Source organism: Zingiber officinale, chromosome 6A (assembly GCF_018446385.1).
Source record: "Zingiber officinale cultivar Zhangliang chromosome 6A, Zo_v1.1, whole genome shotgun sequence".
Lineage (NCBI taxonomy): Eukaryota > Viridiplantae > Streptophyta > Magnoliopsida > Zingiberales > Zingiberaceae > Zingiber > Zingiber officinale.
Window position 1 is genome coordinate 19445079 of NC_055997.1, and position 25656 is coordinate 19470734.

At 41.9% G+C, this 25656-nt stretch overlaps 3 protein-coding genes across 4 annotated transcripts; 2 read left to right on the forward strand and 1 right to left on the reverse strand.

Moving 5' to 3' along the window:
- The first annotated feature begins 17982 nt into the window (after positions 1 to 17982).
- LOC121996029 (pentatricopeptide repeat-containing protein At4g02750-like) lies at positions 17983 to 21488 on the forward strand. 2 transcript variants are annotated; one of them, XM_042549833.1, is made up of 3 exons: positions 17983 to 20134; positions 20840 to 21257; positions 21365 to 21488. In XM_042549833.1, the coding sequence occupies exon 1, from the start codon at positions 18006 to 18008 to the stop codon at positions 19989 to 19991; it is 1986 nt and encodes a 661-aa protein (XP_042405767.1). In that variant the 5' UTR covers positions 17983 to 18005; the 3' UTR covers positions 19992 to 20134; positions 20840 to 21257; positions 21365 to 21488. The 2 variants fall into 2 exon arrangements, with proteins under 2 accessions (XP_042405767.1, XP_042405768.1); XM_042549834.1 differs by lacking the exon at positions 20840 to 21257.
- A 28-nt stretch (positions 21489 to 21516) lies between these two features.
- Positions 21517 to 23815, reverse strand: LOC121996030 (protein DETOXIFICATION 49-like). Its single transcript, XM_042549835.1, has 2 exons — positions 23586 to 23815; positions 21517 to 23359 (listed from the first exon to the last, which is right to left on the reverse strand). The coding sequence occupies exon 2, from the start codon at positions 23234 to 23236 to the stop codon at positions 21629 to 21631; it is 1608 nt and encodes a 535-aa protein (XP_042405769.1). The 5' UTR covers positions 23237 to 23359; positions 23586 to 23815; the 3' UTR covers positions 21517 to 21628.
- LOC121996031 lies at positions 23815 to 24502 on the forward strand. The gene is made up of 2 exons (XM_042549836.1): positions 23815 to 24199; positions 24271 to 24502. The coding sequence occupies exons 1-2, from the start codon at positions 23933 to 23935 to the stop codon at positions 24469 to 24471; spliced, it is 468 nt and encodes a 155-aa protein (XP_042405770.1). The 5' UTR covers positions 23815 to 23932; the 3' UTR covers positions 24472 to 24502.
- Positions 24503 to 25656: the final 1154 nt, after the last annotated feature.

The window sequence follows — 25656 nt, forward strand, 5'->3', positions numbered from 1 at the left end:
GATATATTGTGTCTCGTAGTTCAACTCGAATTAAAAGTTATGGTTCTTAAAATTATTATATGTAGTTGTAGTAGCTACAATTTCGTAGCTGCTACAATATATTACTAATCTTCGGAAGACTAGCAATGACATGTTGCTGAACTTTTGAAGACCAGCAACACACTCTTTTGTAAACTAGCAACCATCAGCTAATTTCATTTCAAAAATGGCTGATGGATCTAGAGATGCCTGATTTACTTCAAATAAAGTCCTGTGTGATGAGCTCAGTCTTTTTATTACACTCATGCCATCAACCATCATCGCAATACACTATATTGAGAGGAACAGTATTTTTCAACTCAATTCAAGTATGATAAAATTTTTCTATGCGTTGACCAGCAATAACGTTGTTGCTGATTTAAATTTTAAGAGACTGTAACTTTTGACTGTGATTGAATAATGGAATGTATAATATATCAAATCGAAGCTTATTCACAGATCTTCGATTTAATATATTGTGCATCTCATGATTTAATATGAGTCAAACTTATGACCTCTCAAAATTTATCTGGTATACACGTTGTAGCAACTAGGAAACCATAGTTGCTACAACTACAAGTTTAACTTTAAGAGGGTATAACTTTTTATTCAGACTAAACCATTAAATGCACATATCATATCAAAGGTCTTTAAAAGAACTTCGATTTGATATATTATGTGTCTTGTAGTTTAACATGAATTAAAAGTTATAGTTTCTTAAAGTTATAACTTGTAGTTGTAGCAACTACGATTTTGTAGCTGCTACAATGTGGTGCTGGTTTCTTAAGATCAACAACACGAAGAGTCCATTGGTCTTCTGAAGATCAGTAACACATTATTGTTGACTTAAACTTTGAGATACCATAACTTTTGACTGAGATTGAACCATAGAGATCTTCAATTTAATATATTGTGCGTCCCATGATTTAATTAAAGTCAAAAGTTATGATCTCTCAACATTTATCCAACATATACGTTATAGTAGCTACTAAATCGTAGCAGCTATAACTACAAGTTTAGTTTTAAGAGGACATAACTTTTGATTTAGACTAAACCAATGAATGAATAATATATCAAATTGAAAATATTTGAAAGTGCTTCGATTTGATATGTTATATGTTCCGTAGTTTAACTTGAATCAAAAGTTATACCTCTCGAAGTTATAACTTGCAGTTGTAGCAGCTACGATTGTGTAGCTGCTACAAAGTGTTGTTAGTTTCTTAAGATCAGCGACATGAAAAGTTTTTGGTCTTTTGAAGATCAACAACACATTATTGATGATTTAACCATTGTATGCATAAACCATTAAACATATTATATATCAAATCGAAAATCTTTAAACAACTTGAGATGGTGTTTGACGATCATAATATAAAATTACAATAATAGTTTTATTGAGTTTTACAACAATAATACAGTAGAAGAGAACAATAATTTAGACAAAACAATTATCACTATACAACAATTTGAAATTATAAAAAAAATGATATCTTTGGAAAATGGAAGTCCAAGGAACTTATTTGTGATGTCGGTCAATGAGTATGATCGTCGTGACCCTTATAATGCTCTTTTGACATTATTTATCATACTTGAATTGAGTTGAAAAAATTGCTACTCTCAATATAGTGTATCGCAATGGTGTTTGGAGTGAATATGATATCTCTAGGTCCATCAACCACTTTTGGGACGAAACTGACTAATGGTTATTGGTTTGCAGAAGAATATGTTGTTGGTCTTCAGAAGATCAATAACATGTTGTAGTAGTTACTGTAAGTACTCCAAGTTGATTTGATGTGATCAAATGAGTTATGTAGGTCATTTGTTATTTTGATACCTTGTGTCTAAGTGTACAAGAACTTAGGAACACAAGAAGTCAAGTGAAAGACGTAGCGGATGAGAAGGATTGTACAAGAAGCGAGTTGATAGGCTCAGTGCATCTAAGGAACGAGAATATATAGAAGAGTACACCGATGGATGAGAAGGATGCACAATAAGCGTTCTAGGGACAAGAAGCGGGGAGGAAACCTGCTCGAGGAGAAGGTCGGAGTTGAATTTGGGTGAGCTCAACTCCGGAGAACCGGAGATCACCCAAGCAAGTTGGAAGCTTGTTGCCTCCATGGAGGGTGACCTCAAGCCTCCATGGAGGGCAACCTCGCGCCTCCATGGAGGGTGCCCTCGCGCCTCTAATGGAGGCGCTTTAAGTTGCCGATTATCGTTAGCTGACCGTTGTAAGTGAATAAAGCTTTATCCATTAGAGCGCCTTATATGTCATTGGAGGCGCCTCTAACCCATGGAAACCAACTGTAATATTTTCCCAGAATGCTATTGACAGCATCTTGAAGCTAGGAGTTAAATAAAACAACTAGTAATCAATTTCTATACTCCTTACTGAGCTGTCAACGATTATAAGAGGTTTCTCCACCTTCAACAAAGGAGATTCTTATTGAGCTTTCACTTGTCTTGGATTGATAATCACTTAGGTTATAACTAAGTAAACTATGATATCTCTTATTCTTTTTATGTTATTTATTTTAATTGTTTAATCAATTGTCTATCATTGCTTGTTCAAAAGAAAGAGATTTTTTCTAACTCTTATTTCAGGGTTATTCACCCCATCTCTTCTAGCCCGCCTTATGCGAACCAATAGTTATGAAATCGTAGTTATTATAACTATAAGTTATACCTTTGAGAGATCATAACTTTTGATTAGGGTTGAATTATGGGATGCACAATATATTAAATCGAATCTCATTCTAAGATATTTGATTTGACATATTGTACGTCCCATGATTTAATTTGAGTCAAAAGTTATGATATCTCAAAGTTACCCAGTATACACGTTGTACCAGCTACGAAATCATAGCTACTACAACTACATATTTAACTTTAATAGGCCTTAACTTTTGACTGGGATTGAACCACAAGACGCACAATATATCATATCAAAACTTGTTCAAAGATTTTCGATTTGAGATATTATGAGTTTCATAGTTCAACCCGAATCAAAAGTTATGACTTCTCGAAATTAACTAGTAGTTATAACAACTACGATTTCATAGCAACTACAACATGTTACCGGTCTTCAAAAATTCAGCAACAAAGACTAGCAACAATGTGTTGAAAAATAAATTGTGAGTGGTTATTGTTAATACAATATGACCTGGCTGTTGTTTTGATGTTGACACTGATTTAAGTTTGTATCAGATATTAATAAGACTCAGACTGATTAATGATCAAGGTTGATCATGTGGAGAGGAAAAGTCCAAGTACGGATACTTGGCACGCAAAGTCGGAGAGGGCTCGGTAGCTCGTTCTCCGGACTAGGTCAGAGAGGGCTCGGTAGCTCGTTCTCTGGACCGGACGAAGTCAGAGAGGGCTCGGTAGCTCGTTCTCTGGACTAGGTCAGAGAGGGCTCGGTAGCTCGTTCTCTGGACTAGACGAAGTCGGAGAGGGCTCGGTAGCTCGTTCTCCGGATTAGGTCAGAGAGGGCTCGGTAGCTCGATCTCTGGACCGGACGTGGAAGTCAGAGAGGGCTCGGTAGCTTGTTCTCCAGACTAGGTCAGAGAGGGCTTGGTAGCTCGTTCTCTGGACCAGGAAGACGTTAGGGTTTAGGGCTGGGAAGCTCTAAAACTAACACAGAGACATTGGATCCAGTGATACTTTGGTTGACTGGATCGGTCTGTCGACCGATCCAGTGATACCTGGGTTATCTGATCGGTCTCGTGACCGATCAGTAACCACACAGAAGCAATCTGTGGATTATCTGATCGGTCTCGTGACCGATCAGTAACCACACAGAAGGAATCTGTGGGCTATCTGATCGGTCTAGTGACCGATCAGTAAGAAGCGATGGGATGCGATGGGATTCAGAGCGATAGGGGGGATCGGTCTGTGGACCGATCCACCCATAGGCTGATCGGTCCACAGACCGATCAGCATCATCCCAGACCGATCAGGGTGTGTCATGATCGGTCCAGAAGGCTATGGATCGGTCTGTTGACCGATCCACATCAATGTCGCTTGTCTTCTGCTGTTACTCTGTGATTTTTGATTCACCTGATCAAATCATCTGCTGTGAGATTTTTGAGTTACAGGTTACAGGTGTCGTGCCAATGCTTAATTTCAAATTAAGCTCCATCAGAAGAATAAGACCAAATGCTCTTTCTACTGTGTTTCGCTGCAAATGGTGCAATTGGAGCGTCAACGTTCACTGGCTGCGATCAGTTGGCAACAGCTTGACTCTTTCTTATTGGTTCGAGCTCAGAGACACCAGTGAAGACCATGGATGGTATTGGTGTGAGTTGAGAGAACCAGATGAGGAGGAAGAGTGATTGGCGATGCCTGAGTTGGTCGCAGTGATTCGATACAGGTGACAGTGATTCGGCTCTGGCTGAAGACAGTGAGAAAGCAGAATAAGAAGAAGGAAGAAGAGAGGGTTGGTAAGGATTTTGAAAAACTCTCTGTCGATCAAACAAGAGTGGTGTGTTGTTGAGCTCTTGGTTGAGGAATCCTTTCTGTCTTTGCGTTCTGCTTCGTGGTTGTAAGTTTATTGTTCATTTCTTCTGGCCACTGAACTCTGTAAGTCTTGTGCTTCATTTCAAATCATTTATGTGACTTTGTGGAGAGGTTACTCCACCGAGAAGGAGAAATACTTAGCCGGATTTTGTCCGGGGTGTGATCTACCGAAAGATCAAGGGATCGTCCACCTTACGGACACGCCGAGGAGTAGGGGCAAGTTATCCCCGAACCTCGTACATCGTTTTGTTAGTGGTGGTTTGTTTCTTTTCCTTGCATCAGTTTTCATTTTGCTTATTTCCGCTGTGCTAACAAACTCTTGTGAGGAAATTGATTGAGTTTTTAAAGGAGGCTATTCACACCCCCCCTCTCTAGCCATCCGAAGGTCCTAACAAGTGGATCAGAGTTTGGTGCTCTTCATCCGGAGTAACACCCGAAAGAGCAAGAAGATGACTATGAAGGAAGGTTTTAGCACCAATCATCCACCCTACTTCGACGGAGCGGACTTCCAATATTGGAAGAGCCGTATGGAGTACTATCTCAAGACCGACATCTCCATGTGGTTCTCGGTCAAGGAAGGGTTCACACCTCCGAAGGACGAAGAAGGTAAGGAACTAGAATCGTCAAGGTGGTCCGCCGAGCAAACTCGCAAAGGACAAGCCGATGCCAAGGCGGTGGTCACTCTACAATGTGGGATAGCCAAAGATCAACTTGTCAAGGTAGGTCCATTTGTGAGTGCAAAAGATTTGTGGAACAAGCTCATCGAGCTCCAAGAAGGAACCCGAGACTCTTGGATCGCCAAGAGAGACTTGTTCCTAAACCAACTACAAATCTCACCATGAAGGAGGACGAAACGGTAAGTGAACTACACGGAAGGTTCAAAGAGATCATCAATGGTCTTCATTCCGTAGATGAACGCGTAGAAAATCGTGATCTCGTAAGATACGCTCTCAAAGCCTTTCCGAGGAATGCCTTGTGGTCATCTATGGTAGATGCCTAGAAGGTCTCCAAGGACCTTTCAATTGTTAAATTAGATGAATTCTTTTGTGAAATGGAACTTCATGAACTTGCTAACAAGGGTCAAAAAGAGAAAGGTATTGCCTTAGTTGCAGGAGAAAAGAGCAAGGATGGAAGAAGGAAGAAAGAAAAGAAGAAGGAGAAAGAGATTCCTACATCCTCATCCTCCTCCGAGTCCGATGATGAAGGTGGATCATCATCAAGCGAGATGGCCAACTTCGTAAGGAGAATCATGAGAAGGAGCCGGAGATACAAAGGGAAAGGTAAGTCTATTGATCAAAATGTTGATAAGACTAATGTTACGTGTTATGAGTGTAGCAAGAAAGGACACTATCGGAGCGAATGTCCGAAACTCAAGAAGAAGGAGGAAAGGGCCAAGAAGAAGAAAGCTCTCAAAGCTACTTGGGATGAATCCTCCTCAAGCTCATCGGAGGAAGAGAAGAAGGAGAAAAGCACTCATCAATTAGCGCTCATGGCAAGGGAGGAATCGGATTCTGGAAGTGATACATCAGCCGCGGCTTCATCATCTTCGGATGATGAAGAGGTAACTTCTCCTCACTTAGAAAAATGCTATAAAATTATTGCACATTTATCTACTTTGCTTAAGAAATCAAAAACTGAAATCAAATCATTAAAGGATGAAGTAGAACACTTGAAGACTCTTAGGGAAGATGAGGTTGATGACCTACATCAAGAGCTTCTTGAGGATGAAAACAAAGCTTTAAAGAGTGAAGTTGAGAAACTCCAGAAAATGCTTGAGAAATTCTCAACTAGCTCTAAGACCTTAGATATGATTCTAAATGCCCAAAGGGCGGTCTACAACAAGGCTGGGTTAGGATATCAACCTAAGGAGTCTAGTTTCATTTCCCTAATGTCTAGAACCCAATTTCATAGATCACATGCTTCTAGGGTTTATGAGATTAGAAAGGGTGTGACCAAGGCATGGGTTCCTAGGTCTTTCATTGTAGATGCATTAGGTCCCAAGATTTGGGTACCTAAAACATCTATCTTTCGTGTCTTGTAGGCATTTGTCAAGGAGGAGCATCTATCAACTTGGTTTGTTGATAGTGGATGCTCCAAGCACAATGACCGGGGACAAGTCATTTTTTACTACCCTTCAAAACAAAAATAGAGGTAATGTGTCTTTTGGTAATAATGGTAACCTTAAGGTTATAGGAGTTGGAGATATTCATATATCCGAATGTCTCCAAATCAAAAATGTCCTTCTAGTCAAGGGGATGACCTTTAATCTCCTAAGTGTCAGCCAATTGTGTGATACGAGTTACACAATTGAGTTTCATTCAAGTCAATGTCTGGTCAAACTCATTGACACACTTGACACGGTACTAGTAGGCACAAGGATAGATAACATTTATCAAGTATCTTTTAAAAGTGTTACTAATGCCTCTGCAAAGTGTTTCATGTCAAAAGAAGAAGAATCATGGTTGTGGCATAAGAGGTTGGCCCACGTAAACATGAAGAATATTCGAAAGCTGGCCAACAAAGGATTAGTGCGAGACTTACCAAGCATCAAGTACCAAAAGACAAAATTATGTGATGCATGTCAAAAGGGTAAACAAACAAAAGTGTCTCATAAAGGTAAAAGCGCTGTAAGTACATCTACTGCTTTAGATTTATTGCATATGGATTTGTTTGATTGCAGTAATGTTATTTTATTGAATGGAAGTAGATACTGCTTAGTGATCATTGATGATTTTACTAGATATACATGAACTTTCTTTTTGAAAAATAAGGATCAAACCATAGATGTTTTTGTTTCTTTTTGTAGAAGAACTGAAAATGAAAAATCAACAACAATTAAAACAATTAGAAGTAATCATGGTGGAGAATTTCAAAACCATAGATTTTTAGAGTTTTGTCAAGAAAAAGGATATAGGCATGAGTTCTCTACTCCAAGGACCCCACAACAAAATGGGGTTGTGGAGAGAAAGAACCGAGTCTTGCAAGAGGCTGCACGAAGCATGCTCAATGAGTACTCACTACCGAGCTACTTATGGGCTGAAGCTATAAATACCGCTTGCTATGTGCAAAACCGAGTCTTGATACATAGGTTTTTAGGAAAGACTCCCCATGAACTTTGGTTTGGGAAACCCCCTACAATTAAACATCTTAGGGTGTTTGGTTGTAAGGTGTTTATCTTGAACACCAAGGATCATCTTGGAAAGTTCACGGCTAAGGCTGATGAAGGGATACTGGTCGGGTACTCTCTAATCAGCAAAGCCTATCGAGTCTACAACAATAGGACTAAATTGATTGAAGAGTCCTCGGATGTAGCATTTGAAGAAATTCCTAAATCAAATGATCAATCAAGGGATGTAGGAGAAATTCAATTTGAACTTAGAAATCTAAGTTTAAATGATCAAAACATAGAAAGAGTCGAAATTGACTCCGATGATGATGAGCAAAGACAAGAGAGGGCTCAGTCTGATCCTTTACCTGATACTGAGACCTTGCCTGTGCCTAGTGAGACCACACATGAGGCACCGCCAACACCAAGGGAATCTAGGATAGCCTCTAGTCATCCCCAAGACCAGATTGTGGGAGACATTCAACAAGGGGTTAGGACTAGATCATTCTTTAGAAATGAGTCTAATGAGGTCGCCTTGATCTCAGAAATCGAACCAAAATTAGTTGATGAGGCATTGCACGATCCTGATTGGATCATAGCTATGCAAGATGAGTTAGGTCAATTTGAAAGGAGCCAAGTATGAGACTTAGTTCCTAGACCTAAGAAGACCACCATTATTTGAACCAAATGGGTCTTCAAAAATAAGTTAAACCAAAAGGGAGAAGTAGTAAGAAACAAGGCAAGACTTGTAGCCAAGGGCTATAGTCAAGTCGAAGGCCTCGATTATGATGAGACCTATGCTCCCGTGGCCCGACTAGAGTCCATTCGTTTAATGCTAGCTTTTGCTGCACATAGATGCTTCAAGCTCTATCAAATGGACGTTAAATCGACATTCTTAAACGGTTTCATTAAAGAAGAGGTCTATGTTGAACAACCACCGGGATTTGTGAATACCGAAGTTCCAAACCACGTGTACAAGCTCAAGAAAGCTCTTTATGGGCTTAAACAAGCAACTCGAGCTTGGTACGAAAGGTTGTCAACTTACTTACTAGAAAAGGGTTTTGTAAGAGGTCAAATAGACCCAACACTATTTCTGCGTAGAGATGGTGAAAACATATTTGTAGCCCAGGTGTATGTCGATGACATAATTTGTGGCTCAAATAACAAGGGCTATTCGAATGAATTTATCACTCACATGGAAAGTGAGTTTGAGATGAGTCTGGTGGGAGAATTGACATTCTTCCTTGGACTTGAAATCAAACAAACTCGAGATGACATTTATGTCCATCAGACGAAGTACACTCAAGAGATGCTCAAGAAATTCAAAATGAGTGACTCTAAGGAAGTATCCACTCCAATGGCGACGAACACTCGCCTTGACAATGATGAGAATGGAAAACCAGTTGATCTAACGCAATATAGAAGCATGATCGGTAGTCTTCTATATCTCACAGCTAGTTGACCGGACATACTTTTTTGTTGTGAGCATGTGCGCTAGATATCAAGTATGTGCCAAGGAATCTCATTTAATTGCAGTTAAGAGGATTCTGAGATATCTTAAGGGCACAATTAGTGTAGGTCTCTGGTACCCTCGTATTGAGTCTTTTGACTTGATAGGTTATACCGACTCCGATTATGCTGGGTGCAAATTGGATCGGAAAAGCACTAGTGGGGGTTGCCAATTTTTAGGTTCATCATTGGTTAGTTGGTCAAGTCGGAAGCAACATTGCGTTGCCCTCTCCACAACCGAGGCTGAATACATTGCCATGGGAGAGAGTGTATCACAATTGTTGTGGATGATCCACACCCTAGAAGATTATGGGCTTTCGTATAAGGGAGTGCAAGTGTTGTGTGACAACATCAGCACAATAAACCTAACGAAAAATCCAGTCCATAAGGACCAAACACATTGAAGTGCGTCATCACTTCATTAGAGATCACGTAGCTAGGGGAGACATTGCGCTCACATATGTTGAGTCAAAATCGAACCTAGCCGATATTTTCACCAAACCTCTTCCGGAAAATGAATTTAGTCATTTGAGGAGAGAATTGGGAATGTGTTTGGCTCAATAAGCCATTAAGACCCCATCATGATCAATAAGGACAATTAAAACAACAAGAGAAATTGGGAAATTAATTTGGGCAACTTGGGGACATCTCACACAGACTATAAGGTTAACAAATTATTTTTGTTTGTTAGAAATGGGGTGAGATGCTAGGATCAGCTGAATTATTCAAAATGTATCATGCATCCCTTGAATAATTAGGTTGAAGAGACATAAATTGAGTATGGGGAAGACCATTACATAATTCATGTGTATTTGGTTCCTAGATCTTACTCATATATTCCAACCAAGGAAACTTGGTTGGGCCTTTACCTAGATTTTATCTAACTCTGGTTAATGTGTTGATTGATATTTTTGATCTATACCGTTCATGATTTTGATTGAAAATAAGACCAACTATTGAGGTAATGATAGCAATTTAGTTATATTTTGACAAACTTGAAACTGAACATAACAAGGTCGAAAATTTCAGTTTTCAAGCCTTGAGTTGTCTGTTTTTCTAAACGTCTGAAACTTTCGGCCTATAAACAATTTCAGACCATAATCTTTAGGAAATAGTTATGCTTGTAGATTCTTCAGGGTCTAGGTACTGGATTTGGAAGTTTTACTAAAAAAAAAACTTCTATCGAACACCTCTACGAATTTCAGTTACTGAAATTACTGGAGAAATTTCAGTATCAGACACTGATCGGTCTACAGACCGATCAGGAGATCCCTGGATCGGTCCAGGGATCGATCAGGTCAGTCTGGTACGCAAAGGGCTACTGATCGCCTTCTGATCGGTCTATAGATCGATCAGAAGGTACCCTGATTGGTCCAGGGACCGATCAGAAGTCTACTGATCGTCTTCTGATCGGTCTTCAGACCGATCAGGAGGTTCCTGGATCGGTCCAGGGATCGATCAGGAGGTTCCTGATATCTCCTGATCGGACAGTCGTCCGATCATTACAACACCTGGACACCCATCTCCTTTAAATCTTCCCGATCCTTTCTTTTCCCCCTTCACGCGGAAGCCCTAGCCGACTCTTCCCTACACCTCAACTCTTCTCTTCTCTTTGGATGCCGAAGCCCTAGCCAAAGCCCTAGCCAAAAGATACTTCAATGGCACCAAGGTAACTCCATACTTCTCACCTTGGCATTTCAATTTCGTTTCTCACCGTACCCGTGCATTTTGTTTTGGCTTTCGGGTGTTGGTGGCTCCGGTGCTCACTTAATTGCCCCATTGTATCACATTGTTAAACCTTAGGAAGAAACAAGTGGGTGAAGGAACCTCTAAGTCTAAGTCACGTGAGAAGTCCAAGTCTAAGGCTCCCTCCCGACCTCAACCATCTGTCTCCGGGAGATTCCCAAACCACCATTTTGAGGAAGCCTTTAAACAAAGAACCTTTAAATTACTCCCTTGTAGGTCTGTGGATCGAAAATTCATGGACGAATTTTGTCCAACTGTGTCAGAAATCATTGCCTACTATAAACTTGATACACTTGTCTATTTAGAACGAGATATCAATTATGACTTAGTATCTGAGTTTTATAACAATCTTCATCAAACTAATGATGTAAGTTATAAAACAAAAGTTGCTAAGCAGACTCTTGATTTCAGTTTCTCAGCCTTCTTTGACTATCTAGGTTGCCGGAGGTGTTCCGGAAATGTCTTTTCTATATATCCTGACTTACCAGACCCCTTACCCCCACCCTTTGATGTATCATCTGACTCTATTTATGAGTATTTCTTCAGACATCCTAGACCGGGTGGGCTAGATGAATTAGATGTTGATTTTCCTACTTTTGCAGCCTTGAGATTATCTGCCCAAGATTACATTCTCTTTAAGATTGTCACAAAGCCTTCTGCCGATCACATCTAAACCCTTATCTGAGATCCGACCATATCATTGCCTGATGCTCTATGAACTGCGTCGGCGTCTCGACTTTGACATCATGTCTAGCATCTATTCTTCGATCATCTCCTATAGCGAGCTAAACAGCTTCACTGTTTATATGCCTTATGAGTATATAATTACAGATTGACTCGAGATCCTTCAGATTGATGTTACCAAGGGTAGAATAGTCAAGATGGTCAGGCAGGACTGCAGACTTGGGAAGCGGGCATTTTCCAAGTGTAGCATCATAGGAAAAAATGGGGATGTTCGGTGGAAGGATGGGAGAGCTCTAGGTGAGTTACCACGGGGACCTCCACGACAGGTACGGCTGCTCCTGTTGCTGCTCCTCCTGCTGCTGCTGCTGACGATGGAGAGGCAGATCCTGATCTGCGCTGGCAGATCGCCGAGCTGGAGAGTCGCATTGATCAGCACGATGAGCTGCTGGTTGTTGAGCTCCACGGGCTGCGCGTTCAGATCGACCAGCGCTACGATGATCTACGCAGTCAGCAGTTGGCGACACATCAGGCAATTATGGGATGGATGGCCAGATACCCACCTCCGTAGGATTTCCCGGGCTATCCATTCTCGAGCAGCGGCATGCCACCTCAGGGACCCCCTCCTCCCGCTGATGATGCTGATGCTCCTCATGATGAGGAGGCTGATTGATACACATTGCTCTATGATGTCATTTTGATTATCTATGTTTTGGATGTTGTTTGTTGGATACTTATGTCTGACCTGGATACTTGCTGATTTCATATATTTATGCTGCTCATTTTCTTGTTTTTCTTTATGTTTCACTTCCTATTGGCTATTAATTTGCTATTCATATGTCATGTCTTGTATGTCTCTTATTTCTTTATTACTGTACACTTAGAGGGCATTCTAGGTGGATTAAGAAAAAGACAGTATGGCTTAAGGAGGAGTTCTTTAACGTTTTCTTACCTAATTCGTATCTTTTCGGTGTTTGACAAAGGGGGAGAAGATAACTAAGTTTAGAGATAAAGGAAAGTTTGGCTTTAGGGGGAGGATCTTGATTCCCCTATCCTTACATGGTGTTGTATCTGCTTTAGGGGGAGGATCTTGATTCCCCTAAAAATTAGGGAAATATGAACATTTCTGATCTAAACTTAAATCGTGTTGTCAAACAACAAAAATGGGGAGATTGTTAATACAGTCTGACCTGGCTGTTGTTTTGATGTTGACACTGATTTAAGTTTGTATCAGATATTAATAAGACTCAGACTGATTAATGATCAAGGTTGATCATGTGGAGAGGAAAAGTTCAAGTACGGATACTTGGCACGCAAAGTCGAAGAGGGCTCGGTAGCTCGTTCTCCGGACTAGGTCAGAGAAGGCTCGGTAGCTCGTTCTCTGGACCGGACGAAGTCGGAGAGGGCTCGGTAGCTCGTTCTCCGGACTAGGTCAGAGAGGGCTCGGTAGCTCGTTCTCTGGACCGGACGAAATTGGAGAGGGCTCGGTAGCTCGTTCTCCGGATTAGGTCAGAGAGGGCTCGGTAGCTCGATCTCTGGACCGGACGTGGAAGTTGGAGAGGGCTCGATAGCTTGTTCTCCAGACTAGGTCAGAGAGGGCTTGGTAGCTCGTTCTCTGGACCAGGAAGACGTTAGAGTTTAGGGTTGGGAAGCTCTAAAACTAACACAGAGACATTGGATCGGTCTGTTGACCGATCCAGTGATACTTTGGTTGACTGGATCGGTCTGTCGACCGATCCAGTGATACCTGGGTTATCTGATCGGTCTCGTGACCGATCAGTAACCACACAGAAGCAATCTGTGGATTATCTGATCGGTCTCGTGACCGATCAGTAACCACACAGAAGGAATCTGTGGGCTATCTGATCGGTCTGGTGACCGATCAGTAAGAAGCGATGGGATGCGATGGGATTCAGAGCGATAGGGGGGATCGGTCTGTGGACCGATCCACCCATAGGCTGATCGGTCCACAGACCGATCATCATCATCCCAGACCGATCAGGGTGTGTCATGATCGGTCCGGAAGGCTATGGATCGGTCTGTTGACCGATCCACATCAATGTCGCTTGTCTTCTGATGTTTCTCTGCGATTTTTGATTCACCTGATCAAATCATCTGCTGTGAGATTTTTGAGTTACAGGTTACAGGTGTCGTGTCAATGCTTAATTTCAAATTAAGCTCCATCAGAAGAATAAGACCAAATGCTCTTTCTACTGTGTTTCGCTGCAAATGGTGCAATTGGAGCGTCAACGTTCACTGGCTGCGATCAGTTGGCAACAGCTTGACTCTTTCTTATTGGTTCGAGCTCAGAGACACCAGTGAAGACCATGGATGGTATTGGTGTGAGTTGAGAGAACCAGATGAGGAGGAAGAGTGATTGGCGATGCCTGGGTAGGTCGCAGTGATTCGATACAGGTGACAGTGATTCGGCTCTGGCTGAAGACAGTGAGAAAGCAGAATAAGAAGAAGGAAGAAGAGAGGGTTGGTAAGGATTTTGAAAAACTCTCTGTCGATCAAACAAAAGTGGTGTGTTGTTGAGCTCTTGGCTGAGGAATCCTTTCTGTCTTTGCGTTCTGCTTCGTGGCTGTAAGTTTATTGTTCATTTCTTCTGGCCACTGAACTCTGTAAGTCTTGTGCTTCATTTCAAATCATTTTTGTGACTTTGTGGAGAGGTTACTCCACCGAGAAAGAGAAACACTTAGCCGGATTTTGTCCGGGGTGTGATCTACCGAAAGATCAAGGGATCGTCCACCTTACGGACACGCCGAGGAGTAGGGGCAAGTTATCCCCAACCTCGTACATCATTTTGTTAGTGGTGGTTTGTTTCTTTTCCTTGCATCAGTTTTCATTTTGCTTATTTCCGCTGTGCTAACAAACTCTTGTGAGGAAATTGATTGAGTTTTTAAAGGAGGCTATTCACACCCCCCCCTCTCTAGCCATCCGAAGGTCCTAACAGTTATAGCTTTTGACTATTATTGAAGCATGAGACACACAATATATAAAATCGAAGCTAGTTTTGAGATCTTTGATTTGATATATTATATGTTCCGTAATTCAACCTGAATCAAAAGTTATGGCCTCAAAATTATAACTTAAAGTTGTAGCATCTACAATTTCGTAACTGCTATAATGTGTTATTGATCAAGATTAGCAACAATGTTTTGTTGGTCTTCATAAATTCAGCAACAAAGACCAGCAACAACACATTGAATTGTAAACTTTTGACTGTGATTGAACAACAAGATGTATAATATATTAAATCAAAGCTGTGTAGAGATCTTTGATTTGAGATATTATGCATTCCATAATTCAATTAAAATTAAAAGTTATGATATCTCAAAGTTATAACTTGTAGTTGTAGTAGCTACAATTTCATAGTTACTATAACATATTGTTGGTCTTCTAAAAATCAGTACGAAGAGTTTTTGTGTCTTTTGAAGAACAACAACATATTATTCCTGACTTAACCATTGGACGCATAAAACATTAAACGTATAATATATCAAATCGAAGATCTTTGAATAATTTGAGATGGTGTTTGACGGTCATATGATAAAATTACAATAATAATTTTATTGACTTTTACAACAATAATATACTATAATTTAGACATAATAATTTAGGCAATAATACACAATAATTTAAACCAAAGAGCACAATAATTTAGACAAAATAATAATTAATAGTATAAAATAATTTGATATTCAAAAAAGTTATAGAAACAATAAAAGATCTTTAAATGAGCTTTGATTTGATATATATATTATGTATCATATAGTTCAATCTGAAGCAAAAATTATATAACATCTCAAAGTTATAATTTGTAGTTGTAGTAATTATGATTTTGTAGTTGCTACAACGTGTTGTTGATTTTTGAAAAATTATGAATAATGTTGTTAATAACGTAAATTTTGAGAGACCATAATTTTTGACTTAAATTGAATCATGAGACACTCAATATATCAGATCGAAGATATATGAACCACCTTCAATTTGATATATTGTGTTCCATGGTTTAATCCTAGTTAAAAGTTATGCTCATTTGAAGATCAACAGTAAAATCAGCAACACAATATATTGTGTTGATGATTTTTCAAAATCAACAATGTTGTTGCTGACTTAAATTTTAAGAAATCATAATTTTTGACTGAGATTGAATCGCGAGATACATAATATATCAATCGAAGATCTTTGAACGAGCTTCAATTTGATATATTATGCGTTTCGTGGTATAATCTCAGTCAGACCTTATGATCTTTTGAAGATCAACAATATAATGTATTGCGTTACTGATTTTTTTAGCAGCATAAAATCAACAACGTGTTGCTGACTTAAATTTTGAGAGACCATACTTTTAATTCAAATTGAACCAAGAGACACACAATAGATCAAATTGAAGATCTTTAAACGATTTGCTATATTGTGTGTCCCATGATTTAATCTGAGTCAAGTTTAAGTCAACAACACTGTGTTGCAGATTTTCATAAATCAGCGACATAGTTTTGTTGATTTTTGAAAATTAGTATTATGTTGCTGATTTTCAAAAATTAGCAACACAGTTTTATTTATTTTAAAAAAACTAGCAACAATGTGTTGTTGACTTAAATTTTAAGAAATCATACTTTTCGATTTCCAAAAAATCAGCAACATGGGGCTAATTTTTGAAAACCAGCAACACAGTTGTTGCTAGTTTTCAGAAATTAGCAATACCATATTATGTTGATTTTTAGAAATCAGCTACATAATATTGTTGATTTTCCTTATTGCTAATTTTTGAAAACCAGCTTGTGTTGTTGATTTATCTTTATGGTCTTGTTTATGTTTATTATATTTGATATGCTACTTTCAAACTGTATATAATATTTGAAGATAATTTAGCCTGACATTTATCTTTTCAATCAATAATCTTCATCATTCTATATGAGTTCCTTAAGATAAACAAGCAAACTGCTCAAAAGATAATGCGACCAATCTTCTTTCGATAAATTGATTAAAAAAAGGCACAGAACGCCCATTATTGATCTCAAACATAGACTAACATCAACGATAAAACTAAACAATATAAGGAAGACAATTGCACAAGTATGAACTTAGTGACAAAGAAAATGAGTTTTTAGGAACAATTAGGGACTCAGAGCTTCCTTTAAAAAGTAACTGGTTAGGGTGTCTGAATAAACTTCACTACTAATATAAAAAATCATTGCATGCCTTGTTGGAGCTAACTCTCCTTAGGCGAAGTCGTAAAACATCTCACTAAAGAGTTAGAACTGACAATGAGGTCAATCCACTAGCAGGCATGAGATTTTAAAATTGAAAGGCGACTCATGACTGAGAAGGCTTTGTTGAGACACACTGCTTGGGTCTTCAACTAAGACTGGAGTGACTTATGCAGAGAGGAACAAGTATTAAAAGAGAGTCCTTGACATTCTAAGTAACATTTATTTAGCAATAAACTCTGATAGTAGCATAATAACAATACAATAACTTCAAAAGAAAAAAGTAATTGATAGATAATAAGTTATAAAGCACAAAACTTTAGAAGCTCAAACGGGAACTTCCACCAAACTATCACTTCCTTCTATTGTCCTTTAACCAAATCATTTTACAAGCCAATGCCCTCAGTCTCCATATGTTCTTAACACCCTTTTTCCTCAGACTTCTCAATTTCTATTTTCATAGTACCTACTACTCTTTTCATCCTTTTTATCTTCATGTATCTTTTCAACAATTTCCAACCCTTTAACACCACCAAGCTTGTCCTTTTGGCTACAAAGATGCAATTTTTTCTCCTCCTCTGGCTCATTGAACCCACAACCATCCGAATCAGTACTCATCTCCGGAAAACCGACATCCTTCCCCATTGTGCCCACGTTGCAACTATTTTTGAATCTTTCATCGTCGCCGCCTCAACCATCTCCTCATCGTGGCGATTTCCATCAAAGAAAGCTCCTTTACGACACTCCTCGTGCAAATCTAACGAAGTAGTCGAGCACGGTGGCTTTGTCGTCCAAGTCGTGCTCCTGTGAGGGTTTCTAATCGTCCTCACTGACGTTGAGGTCCATCAAGATCTCCCAATCTCGGAACTCAAGATGACCTTCTATGGCGAACGTGACACTCAAGAGCAGAAAGACAAGGAGGCAAAGAGAGAGGAGATTTGAGAGAGGAGAATGAGGGAAACATGATGTTGTTGTGGTGCTGATTTTTGGATAAATAATAATAGAAGAGGGAGGAGGGTAAAATGAAAAATGAACTCAGCGAGACTCCATTATTTGGATAATTCCACAACTAAAAAGGGGAAAACACCTACGCATTTGAGTAAATTGCCGCTAATTTTAAGTTTAGAATTAAATTAAATCTTATTGCTAATTTAAAAGCGCCAATATTACAATCCTTATTATTATGGGGTTGTACCTCCAATTTGGCCATAACCATGAGCCGCTGCTCCGCCGTCATTCTGCGGCCTCTTCTTCTTCGTCGGAATCCCTCTCTCGAGTTGCTTCGTTCAATCTCATCGCCTCCTGCTCTAAATGCGACACACCGACTTATCACAATCTCCAGCGCTGCGGCCTCTCCTTCGCCACTCCCATCGGACATCCGCTCATGCAACGAGATGCTCTCCTCTATCGGCCGGGCGCGCGGCATCGACGAAGCGCGCGCCCTGTTCGACCGGATGCCCCAACGAGACCTCGTCACCTACGCCTCCATGATCAGCCTCTACCTCAAGGACGGCCTCCTACAGCAAGCCGAGGCTCTCTTCCGCCGGCTCCCCCGCCGGACTGTCGTCATTGAGTCGGCCATGATCGACGGGTACGCCAAGGCTGGGAGACTGGAGGAGGCGCAGAAAGTGTTCGATGCGATGGAAGAGCGGAATGTAGTGTCTTGGACGAGCTTGTTGTCTGGGTATTGTCGGCTTGGACGAATTGACGAAGCAAGGTGGATCTTTGATCAGATGCCGACGAGGAATGTCGTATCTTGGACAACAATGCTCCTAGGGTACGCTCGCAGTGGGCTTCTCGAGGTTGCCCGAGAGCTTTTTGAGCAAATGCCGGAGAGAAACGTTGTGGCTTGGACAGCTATGATCAAGGGTTACATAGAAAATGGCTACATTGACTATGCCCGGGAGTTGTTCGACAGAATGCCGGAGCCAAATGTGTACACCTGGAACATCATGATCTCCGGCTATTTGGATAGTGATAGAGCAGAGGATGCAATGCATTTGTTTCAGTTGATGCCGTACAAGAATACAGTTTCATGGACAACAATGGTTAGTGGCATGGCTCGGAAGGGTTTGACAGTGCAAGCTTGGGAGTTGTTTGAACAAATGCCGATAAAAGATATTGCAGCTTGGAATGCGATGATCACTGCTTATGTGAACAAGGGTTTCATGAACGAGGCAAGGATGCTCTTTGATTCCATGCCAAAAAGAAATATAGTGACTTGGAATGCAATGACTGATGGGTATGCTAAGAATGGCTTTAAAGATGAAGCCATGAGGCTTCTCATTTGCATGCTTCGGTCACTGGTGAAGCCAAATGAGGCTACGCTTACTGGTATTCTAGCCAACTCCGATAGCAATATTGTAGTAAGGGAAATTCATGGACTAGCAAATAGGCTTGGCTTCAACTCGAACACTTCATTCATGAATGCTTTGATAAATTTGTACTCAAGAACTGGTGACCTGAATTCAGCATGGCTTACCTTTCATGAGGTTGAAATAAAGGATGTCATCTCATGGACCGCAATGATACTAGCTTACTCAAACCATGGGCACAGTGATTATGCATTGGAATTGTTTGCGCTGATGTTGAGACATGAAGTTATGCCTGATGGGATTACTTATCTCGGAGTGTTGTCAGCTTGTAGCCATGCTGGCCTTGTTGAGAAGGGAAAGAAGATCTTTGGCTCTATGGAAAGAATATATGATTTGGAACCAACAGCAGAGCACTACTCTTGCCTTGTGGACTTGCTAGGTCGAGCTGGGCAACTTGAGGAAGCTAAGGCTATGGTGATGAAGATGCCAGCAAGCAAGAGGGATGAGGTAGTTTTGGGGGCTTTGTTGGGTGCTTGTAAGTTGCATGATCAGGTAGAGGAAGCATGCAATGTTGGTGAGGAGTTGATTGAGTTAGACCCATCAAGCTCAGGGGGCTATGTCCTTCTTGCCAATATACATGCTTCACAGGGGCAGTGGACCGATGTGGCCCGTCTGAGGAAGATGATGAAGGAAAGGAAGGTGAAGAAAGTCCCTGGTATCAGTCATATTGAGGTTAACACAAAAGATCATGTGTTCTTTGCTGGCGATCGGTCGCATCCTGAGGCAAAGCAAATTTATGCAATGCTAAAAGAGGAGCTTCTCCCACATATGAAGGATATGGGCTACTCACAATTGACTTGCTATGATAAACCGATAACTAATTAAGATAAGTTGCTACTTTGCTATCGAGGAGAACTGATTGGAACAAGCTGAAATGAGGAAGTTGCTTAATTAGAATGGTCCATCTCCCATCTAAGCTCTTATAAAATTCCAGGTCACCATCAGATAGAGAGTTCAACAGTAAGAAGGTGAGAAAAAATCAATCTTTTGGCAATAAAAAGATTAATTTTAGCAGTTTTTAGCTATTAAGACATGCGTTTTAGCAGTTTTTTTTTTTTAAAAAATAACATAGAAATGCTAAAAAATAATGATTTCTTAAAAAATAAAACAGATGAATGTTTTTCTTGAGCACGGTCCTTCCTTACACATACATGCATATATATATACATGTTTTTTTAATTGTTTAAGATTTGTCACGCAAATTTATATATTTCTCACATTGTTTTGGTTGCCTATTTGTATATTGTTGTTGCATTTAACAACTTTCAGCCCCACACATTTTAGTTTATCAAATTCATCAATCGCATGACTTCCTACTTTGTCCTCTCCTTCTACATCAATATATTTTAATTTTTCTATGCACCAATCCCATCATCATCCCTTCCATAGTTTCCTGGAAGTCAACGTACTCATCTACTTCTCACAAGAAGATAATAATCCTTTATTCTTTTGCATTTTGTAAGCAAGGAGTGGAAAATAAACTGCACTGGTGTTCATGTGTGCATTGATCACTCTTCATCAGTGTTCTTAAAATCGGATTGAACATGGGACAAAAGACTTTTGTTTTGAATTAGAAATGCTCAATCCAACTGAGAGCTTGCACTTCTTGTTCCTTATGTATCTCAGTGATTATTGCTGATGGATATTACTGATAGCCGTATCTTTTGTTACAGAGGAATATTAATCTGAGACTTGTGCAGAATGAGTGTCCTTATCATACATTGTCACTAGACATGTGCACTCGATCAGAAAACCATATTGATGCACAATAATGATGGTCCTCAACCATGTGGCTTTAAGCTGTGATTACTGTATCCAAACAAAGGGACCAACCTAGCGCATGCTGCATGCTGCATGCTGCATGGTGCAGGAAATGAACAGGAGCTTTTACGCTCTAGGATGGTCATGCATTTTGACTGTGGGGGAGATTTGACTGCTTTCTCATGCATGAATGGGAGCAAAACTGTATTGAGATGATAAATCCTGCTGCATTGAGATTGAAAGTTTTGGTGGTAAAGACAGAAACATTAACTGAGAAACTAGCTGTCCATGTTTAGAGTTGTGGAGATGTAGCAAGTCCATATAAGTTTTGTAAGTTACAGTAAAATGTCATACATATCAAACATTTTACCTGTGATAATTACTTTTCTTTTCCTGGCATATCTTTTGCTTCAAAATGTTTATATTGATCGATGCAGATCACTTGATTTTGCTTACGCAATTGGATCTGACATTTACATTATGCTGAATCGAAGGATCTAGGAATGGCGGCTGGTCCACAGAATCTAGAAGCCGCCAATCATTATTCACTGACTACTTTGGGTAAATTTCACTTTTTTCACTTTAATAATTTGGAACAATATCTGGTCTCTTTCCCAGTTGATTGATTCATATGATAAGAGATGACAAAAATTTTAAAAATTGGAAAATAAAAGATATGAAAAGATGGGGAAAATATAAAACTACGGGTTTGGAGAATAGTCAACGTTAGCGCCGCCTTGAAGCTTAGTTGTTGCTTTTTTCTGGTCGTCGCTATCTGCCACCACTGTCACCACGACGATCGCTTCGTCGGTGGCGGCGGCGTTGAGGCGTCCGCCGACTAGCCGCTGCGCGCGCTGCGCCTGCAGGTCCCAGTCGGTGCGGAGGACGACGAGCAGCATCAGGACGACGCACGTAGACTGCGCCGCCAGCATGCCGAGCCAGAGCCCACGGAAGTCCCACCGGGCCCAGAACGCCAGTGCGGCCGCCACCGGCATTCCCACGCCGTAGAACGAGCCCAGGTTTATGTTGGCCCCGGTGCGAGGCCGCGCGCTCCCCCGCAGCACCCCGCACCCGGCGGTCTGCGGGCAATTTCCCAGCTCGCAAGCTCCGATCACGGGGAGCACGGCGGAGGTTAGCGCCGCGATGGCCGCGTCGGGCGTGAACATCCGCGTCCAAGCGTGTCGCACCGCCACCGCGAAAGCGAGCGCGAGGATCCCGAGAACGGCGCCGCAGGCGAGGCCGACGGCGGCGGCTCGACGGGCGCGGTCTGGGTGGTTGGCACCGAGCTCGTTGGCGACGCGAGTGGAGACGCCGAAGCTGAGGGAGGAGGGGAAAATGTAGATCAGAGAGGTGGTCTGTATTAGAATACCCATGGAGGCGACGGTGGATTTGGGATCGAGGAGGAAGCCACAAAGGAGGACCATGATCTCGTACCACCACCACTCCAGGCACACCGAGATAGCGCTGGGAATCGCCAAATTGAGCAGAGAACGCCATCCCTTGAAACAGTCGATGGAGAAATCGAGTGCCGCAGTTTGTCGATGGACGCCGGAGAAATAGATGTACAGGACGAGGAGGAGGAGGAGGTTGAGATTGGTGCAGACGGATGCAAAGGCGACGCCGCGAATGCCGAGGCGGAGGTAGAAGACGAGGGCGCAGTTGAGGGGGAGGTGGAGGAGGGCGGCTGCTGCAGCGGCGTAGGTGAGGGGGAGAGTGATGGACTGTGAGCGGAGGAAGATGCGGATGGGATGGAGGAAGGATTGCAGCAGGAGGTCGGGGATGGAAGCGAGGACGTAATCGTGCGCGGCGGCGGCGATTTCATCATCCTGGCCGCAGAGGAGGAGAAGTCGGCGCATGGCGAGCCAGAGCGCGGCGATAGGGAGGGAAGCCGCGAGGAGGAGGACAACGGCGCGGTGGAGAGTGGGGCCGAGGAGGGCCAGGCGTCGGGCGCCGACGGCCTGCCCGCAGACAGGCTCCATGCCCATGGCGAGGCCGGAGAGCACGGAGTAGCCGGTGATGTTGGCGAAGCCAATGGCGAGCGCGCCGCCGGCGAGCGGGAGCCGCCCGAGTCGTCCGAGGAAGATCATGGAGACGAGCGAGCGAGAATATAGGAGGAGACCAGCGACCGTCATGGGCGTGGCGATCGCGAGGATCCGCTTGGCCTCCACCACCACCCGCGCCGCCGCTGCCGCCGCTGCCGCCGTGGGCTCGTGCAGTTGCACCTCATTTGGGCTGTCGTTCACGTCTCCTCTCTTCTCCATCCATGGCCTTATCAAGCCCTGCTTCAGATTGGGCTCGTCCAATGACATCTGCCCTCCCTTTCTTTCTTTCTTGCTTTCTTGCTATCTTTCTATACGATTCAACACACGAGCATGGCAGCAGCTGTGGGGGCAGACCTGCCTATGCAGCCTCTCTTCACTTCACTTCTCTTGCTGAAAGAAAGGGAGCAAGGGAGGGATTTAAATAGAGAGGATGACGAGAGAGATGGCTCGTTTTTCTTAAAACGTTTCTTTTCAATCCAACACGTGCCTTTTAGGATGAACATTAAGGTTTCATAGTAAAACTATACTAAATCTAACAAAGCTACTTATCAGATTCCTTGTTTCATTCATCCTTTTTCAATTTTTAGAAAGAAAAGAGAGGGAAAAGAATGCCCACCACCACCGCACCACAAGATGCTCTGCTTTGGACGATCCAGGCAGGCAGAACAGTCTGGACTAGCAAGTAGCGTTCAAAGTGGCTAGCAGTTGGCTCCTCAATCATCATCCTAACTGGACCAGCCATCTCAACAGCATGCTGAACAGTATCATCGTGTCGATAGCTTAGCAGCAGGGCTAAACACTGGAAACACTGTGCCAGTCGTTTGTCGTTTTTTCTCGTTTCAGATTTCTTACGTTGCCTGTAACTTTTGCAGCCGGCTGAAGAGTGAAGACCCGATCCACCTTCGAGCATTCAAGTTTGTTAGCTCACAGAGTAGAGGGGACGCGGCACTGCTTCCTGAATGCATGACAAATGGCCAAACTGTTTCCCCCGTCAGACTCCACTCGACTCCACACTACGCTAAGACTGCTGCCCCTTTTCCTTCTGATCCACTCAACAAGTGCTCATCCATCACTATTCACTGCAGTGGTCCAGGTGTGGCCGCAGAAGATCCAGTCCTGGATCGCCAAGATTTGCGGGAATCCAGGACAAAATTTGGACGGTTTTCTAATTTGTTGGCTAGTGATGGGACTGCGTCGTCCTCTCCTCATCAGCCCCCACAGGCAACACTCGTAAGTAAATGGCTAAAAATTCACTTGTGGAAATGAGGGACACGGTTTGACCTTTGGATTGCACACGGCAGAATCCACTGGAGAAAAGATTGGATCCTTATGCCAAATCCATCTCCACAAGCACCCACAGTCCTGCCCACCCACTTTCGGCCTCTGCGACTGCAAGTGGATTCAATGCGTATCTATTCATCTCATCTCTCTCGTCAACATCCTCTTCGAATCTGAGATGTAAACGATTTGATGCTCCTCTATGTGTTCGAAGCACTTATTGATCGCGGTGGATATCCGGAATGAGATTTTGCTAAAAAGAGTGAAAGTTTCTACGTGTTCTTCTTCTTCTTCTTCTTCTCACTTCATATTATTTTTAAATTTATTTATTCATTAAAAGGGTATTTGACTGGAGTTTTCTCAAAACAAAAGGATCATATTTCATCTTGATACACTGTTTCTGTCAAAGTCGAACTCCATTTGTCTCCATGCAGAGTCCAACTGGCATACTGCTTCTCCTTGGATTATCGACTTTGATACATTTCAGGACAAAAACTGATCAGTTGACTGCGAGGAAACTAAACACACTCATTACAGATTTGCACACGAATTCTCCATTTCTGCATGAACTAGACGTCGTCGCATTAAATTTAATAAATTCATTCATTGAACATTTATTTTGTTTCATGTTAGCTTATAGCAAATTCAAAGTTGGTTAGGTGGATGGTATATGCACAAGAGGCTTGCACTTGGACAAGTTGGGAGCAAGTCAAGATTGATGGGCTTGACCAATTTTTTGCATTTCACAGGGAGGGAAATGGCTGGTTTAACAGGGTGAGTAGACAAAGAAGCAAACACTTGACTCACTCCTAAGAGTACAAAAGATTCGACCATGTTAGTGAACTTTCCCAACCGATTTGTATTTAAAATTATTAAATTTAGCTGAACTCAAACATATTTGATAATTTTTTCAAGTCGAATTTGAATTCATAATGCTTTATTTGACACGAACTAAATTACAATTTATTTTTATATAATTTTAATTTAAATATGCTCGAAATTATGCCACGGGCCACAAATTGGACTGCAATTCACAATGAGGCCGACAGCCCAATTGGGCTGCCATGGAAAGAGACCAGCGAGCCTTTGTTGGATTTAGGGCTTATATTTGGGCAGCAACCGCCACGGTCAAGAGTCTGCGGTCAGTAACGGCGGCGGCGGCGCTACAGTTTGAAAGAGAAAGAGGTGCACGTGGTAATGGATTGAGTAACGTTGACATTAGGGCACCGCCCATGCAACACCAGCAAGCCAAGTAAGAGACAAAGCCAACTGGCTTGAGTATCGAAGTCAATAGAATACGTGTCAATTGGAACCTCCCTTTGCTTAATCCGGATTCTCTTCTGACCCACAGGATTTCCTTCCCCGTGTGTTGACGCCAGCCAGGGAGGACTACGAGGACATCAGCAACG

What these genes read in the sequence shown, in the direction of transcription:
- LOC121996030 (XM_042549835.1), bottom strand. Translation starts at nt 23,236, where the DNA reads ATGTCATTGGACGAGCCCAATCTGAAGCAGGGCTTGATAAGGCCATGG.
- LOC121996029 (XM_042549833.1), top strand. Translation starts at nt 18,006, where the DNA reads ATGAGCCGCTGCTCCGCCGTCATTCTGCGGCCTCTTCTTCTTCGTCGG.
- LOC121996031 (XM_042549836.1), top strand. Translation starts at nt 23,933, where the DNA reads ATGACAAATGGCCAAACTGTTTCCCCCGTCAGACTCCACTCGACTCCA. An exon ending in AGCCCCCACAGGCAACACTC is followed by an intron (nt 24,200 to 24,270) that starts GTAAGTAAATGG and finishes TGCACACGGCAG; the next exon opens with AATCCACTGGAGAAAAGATT.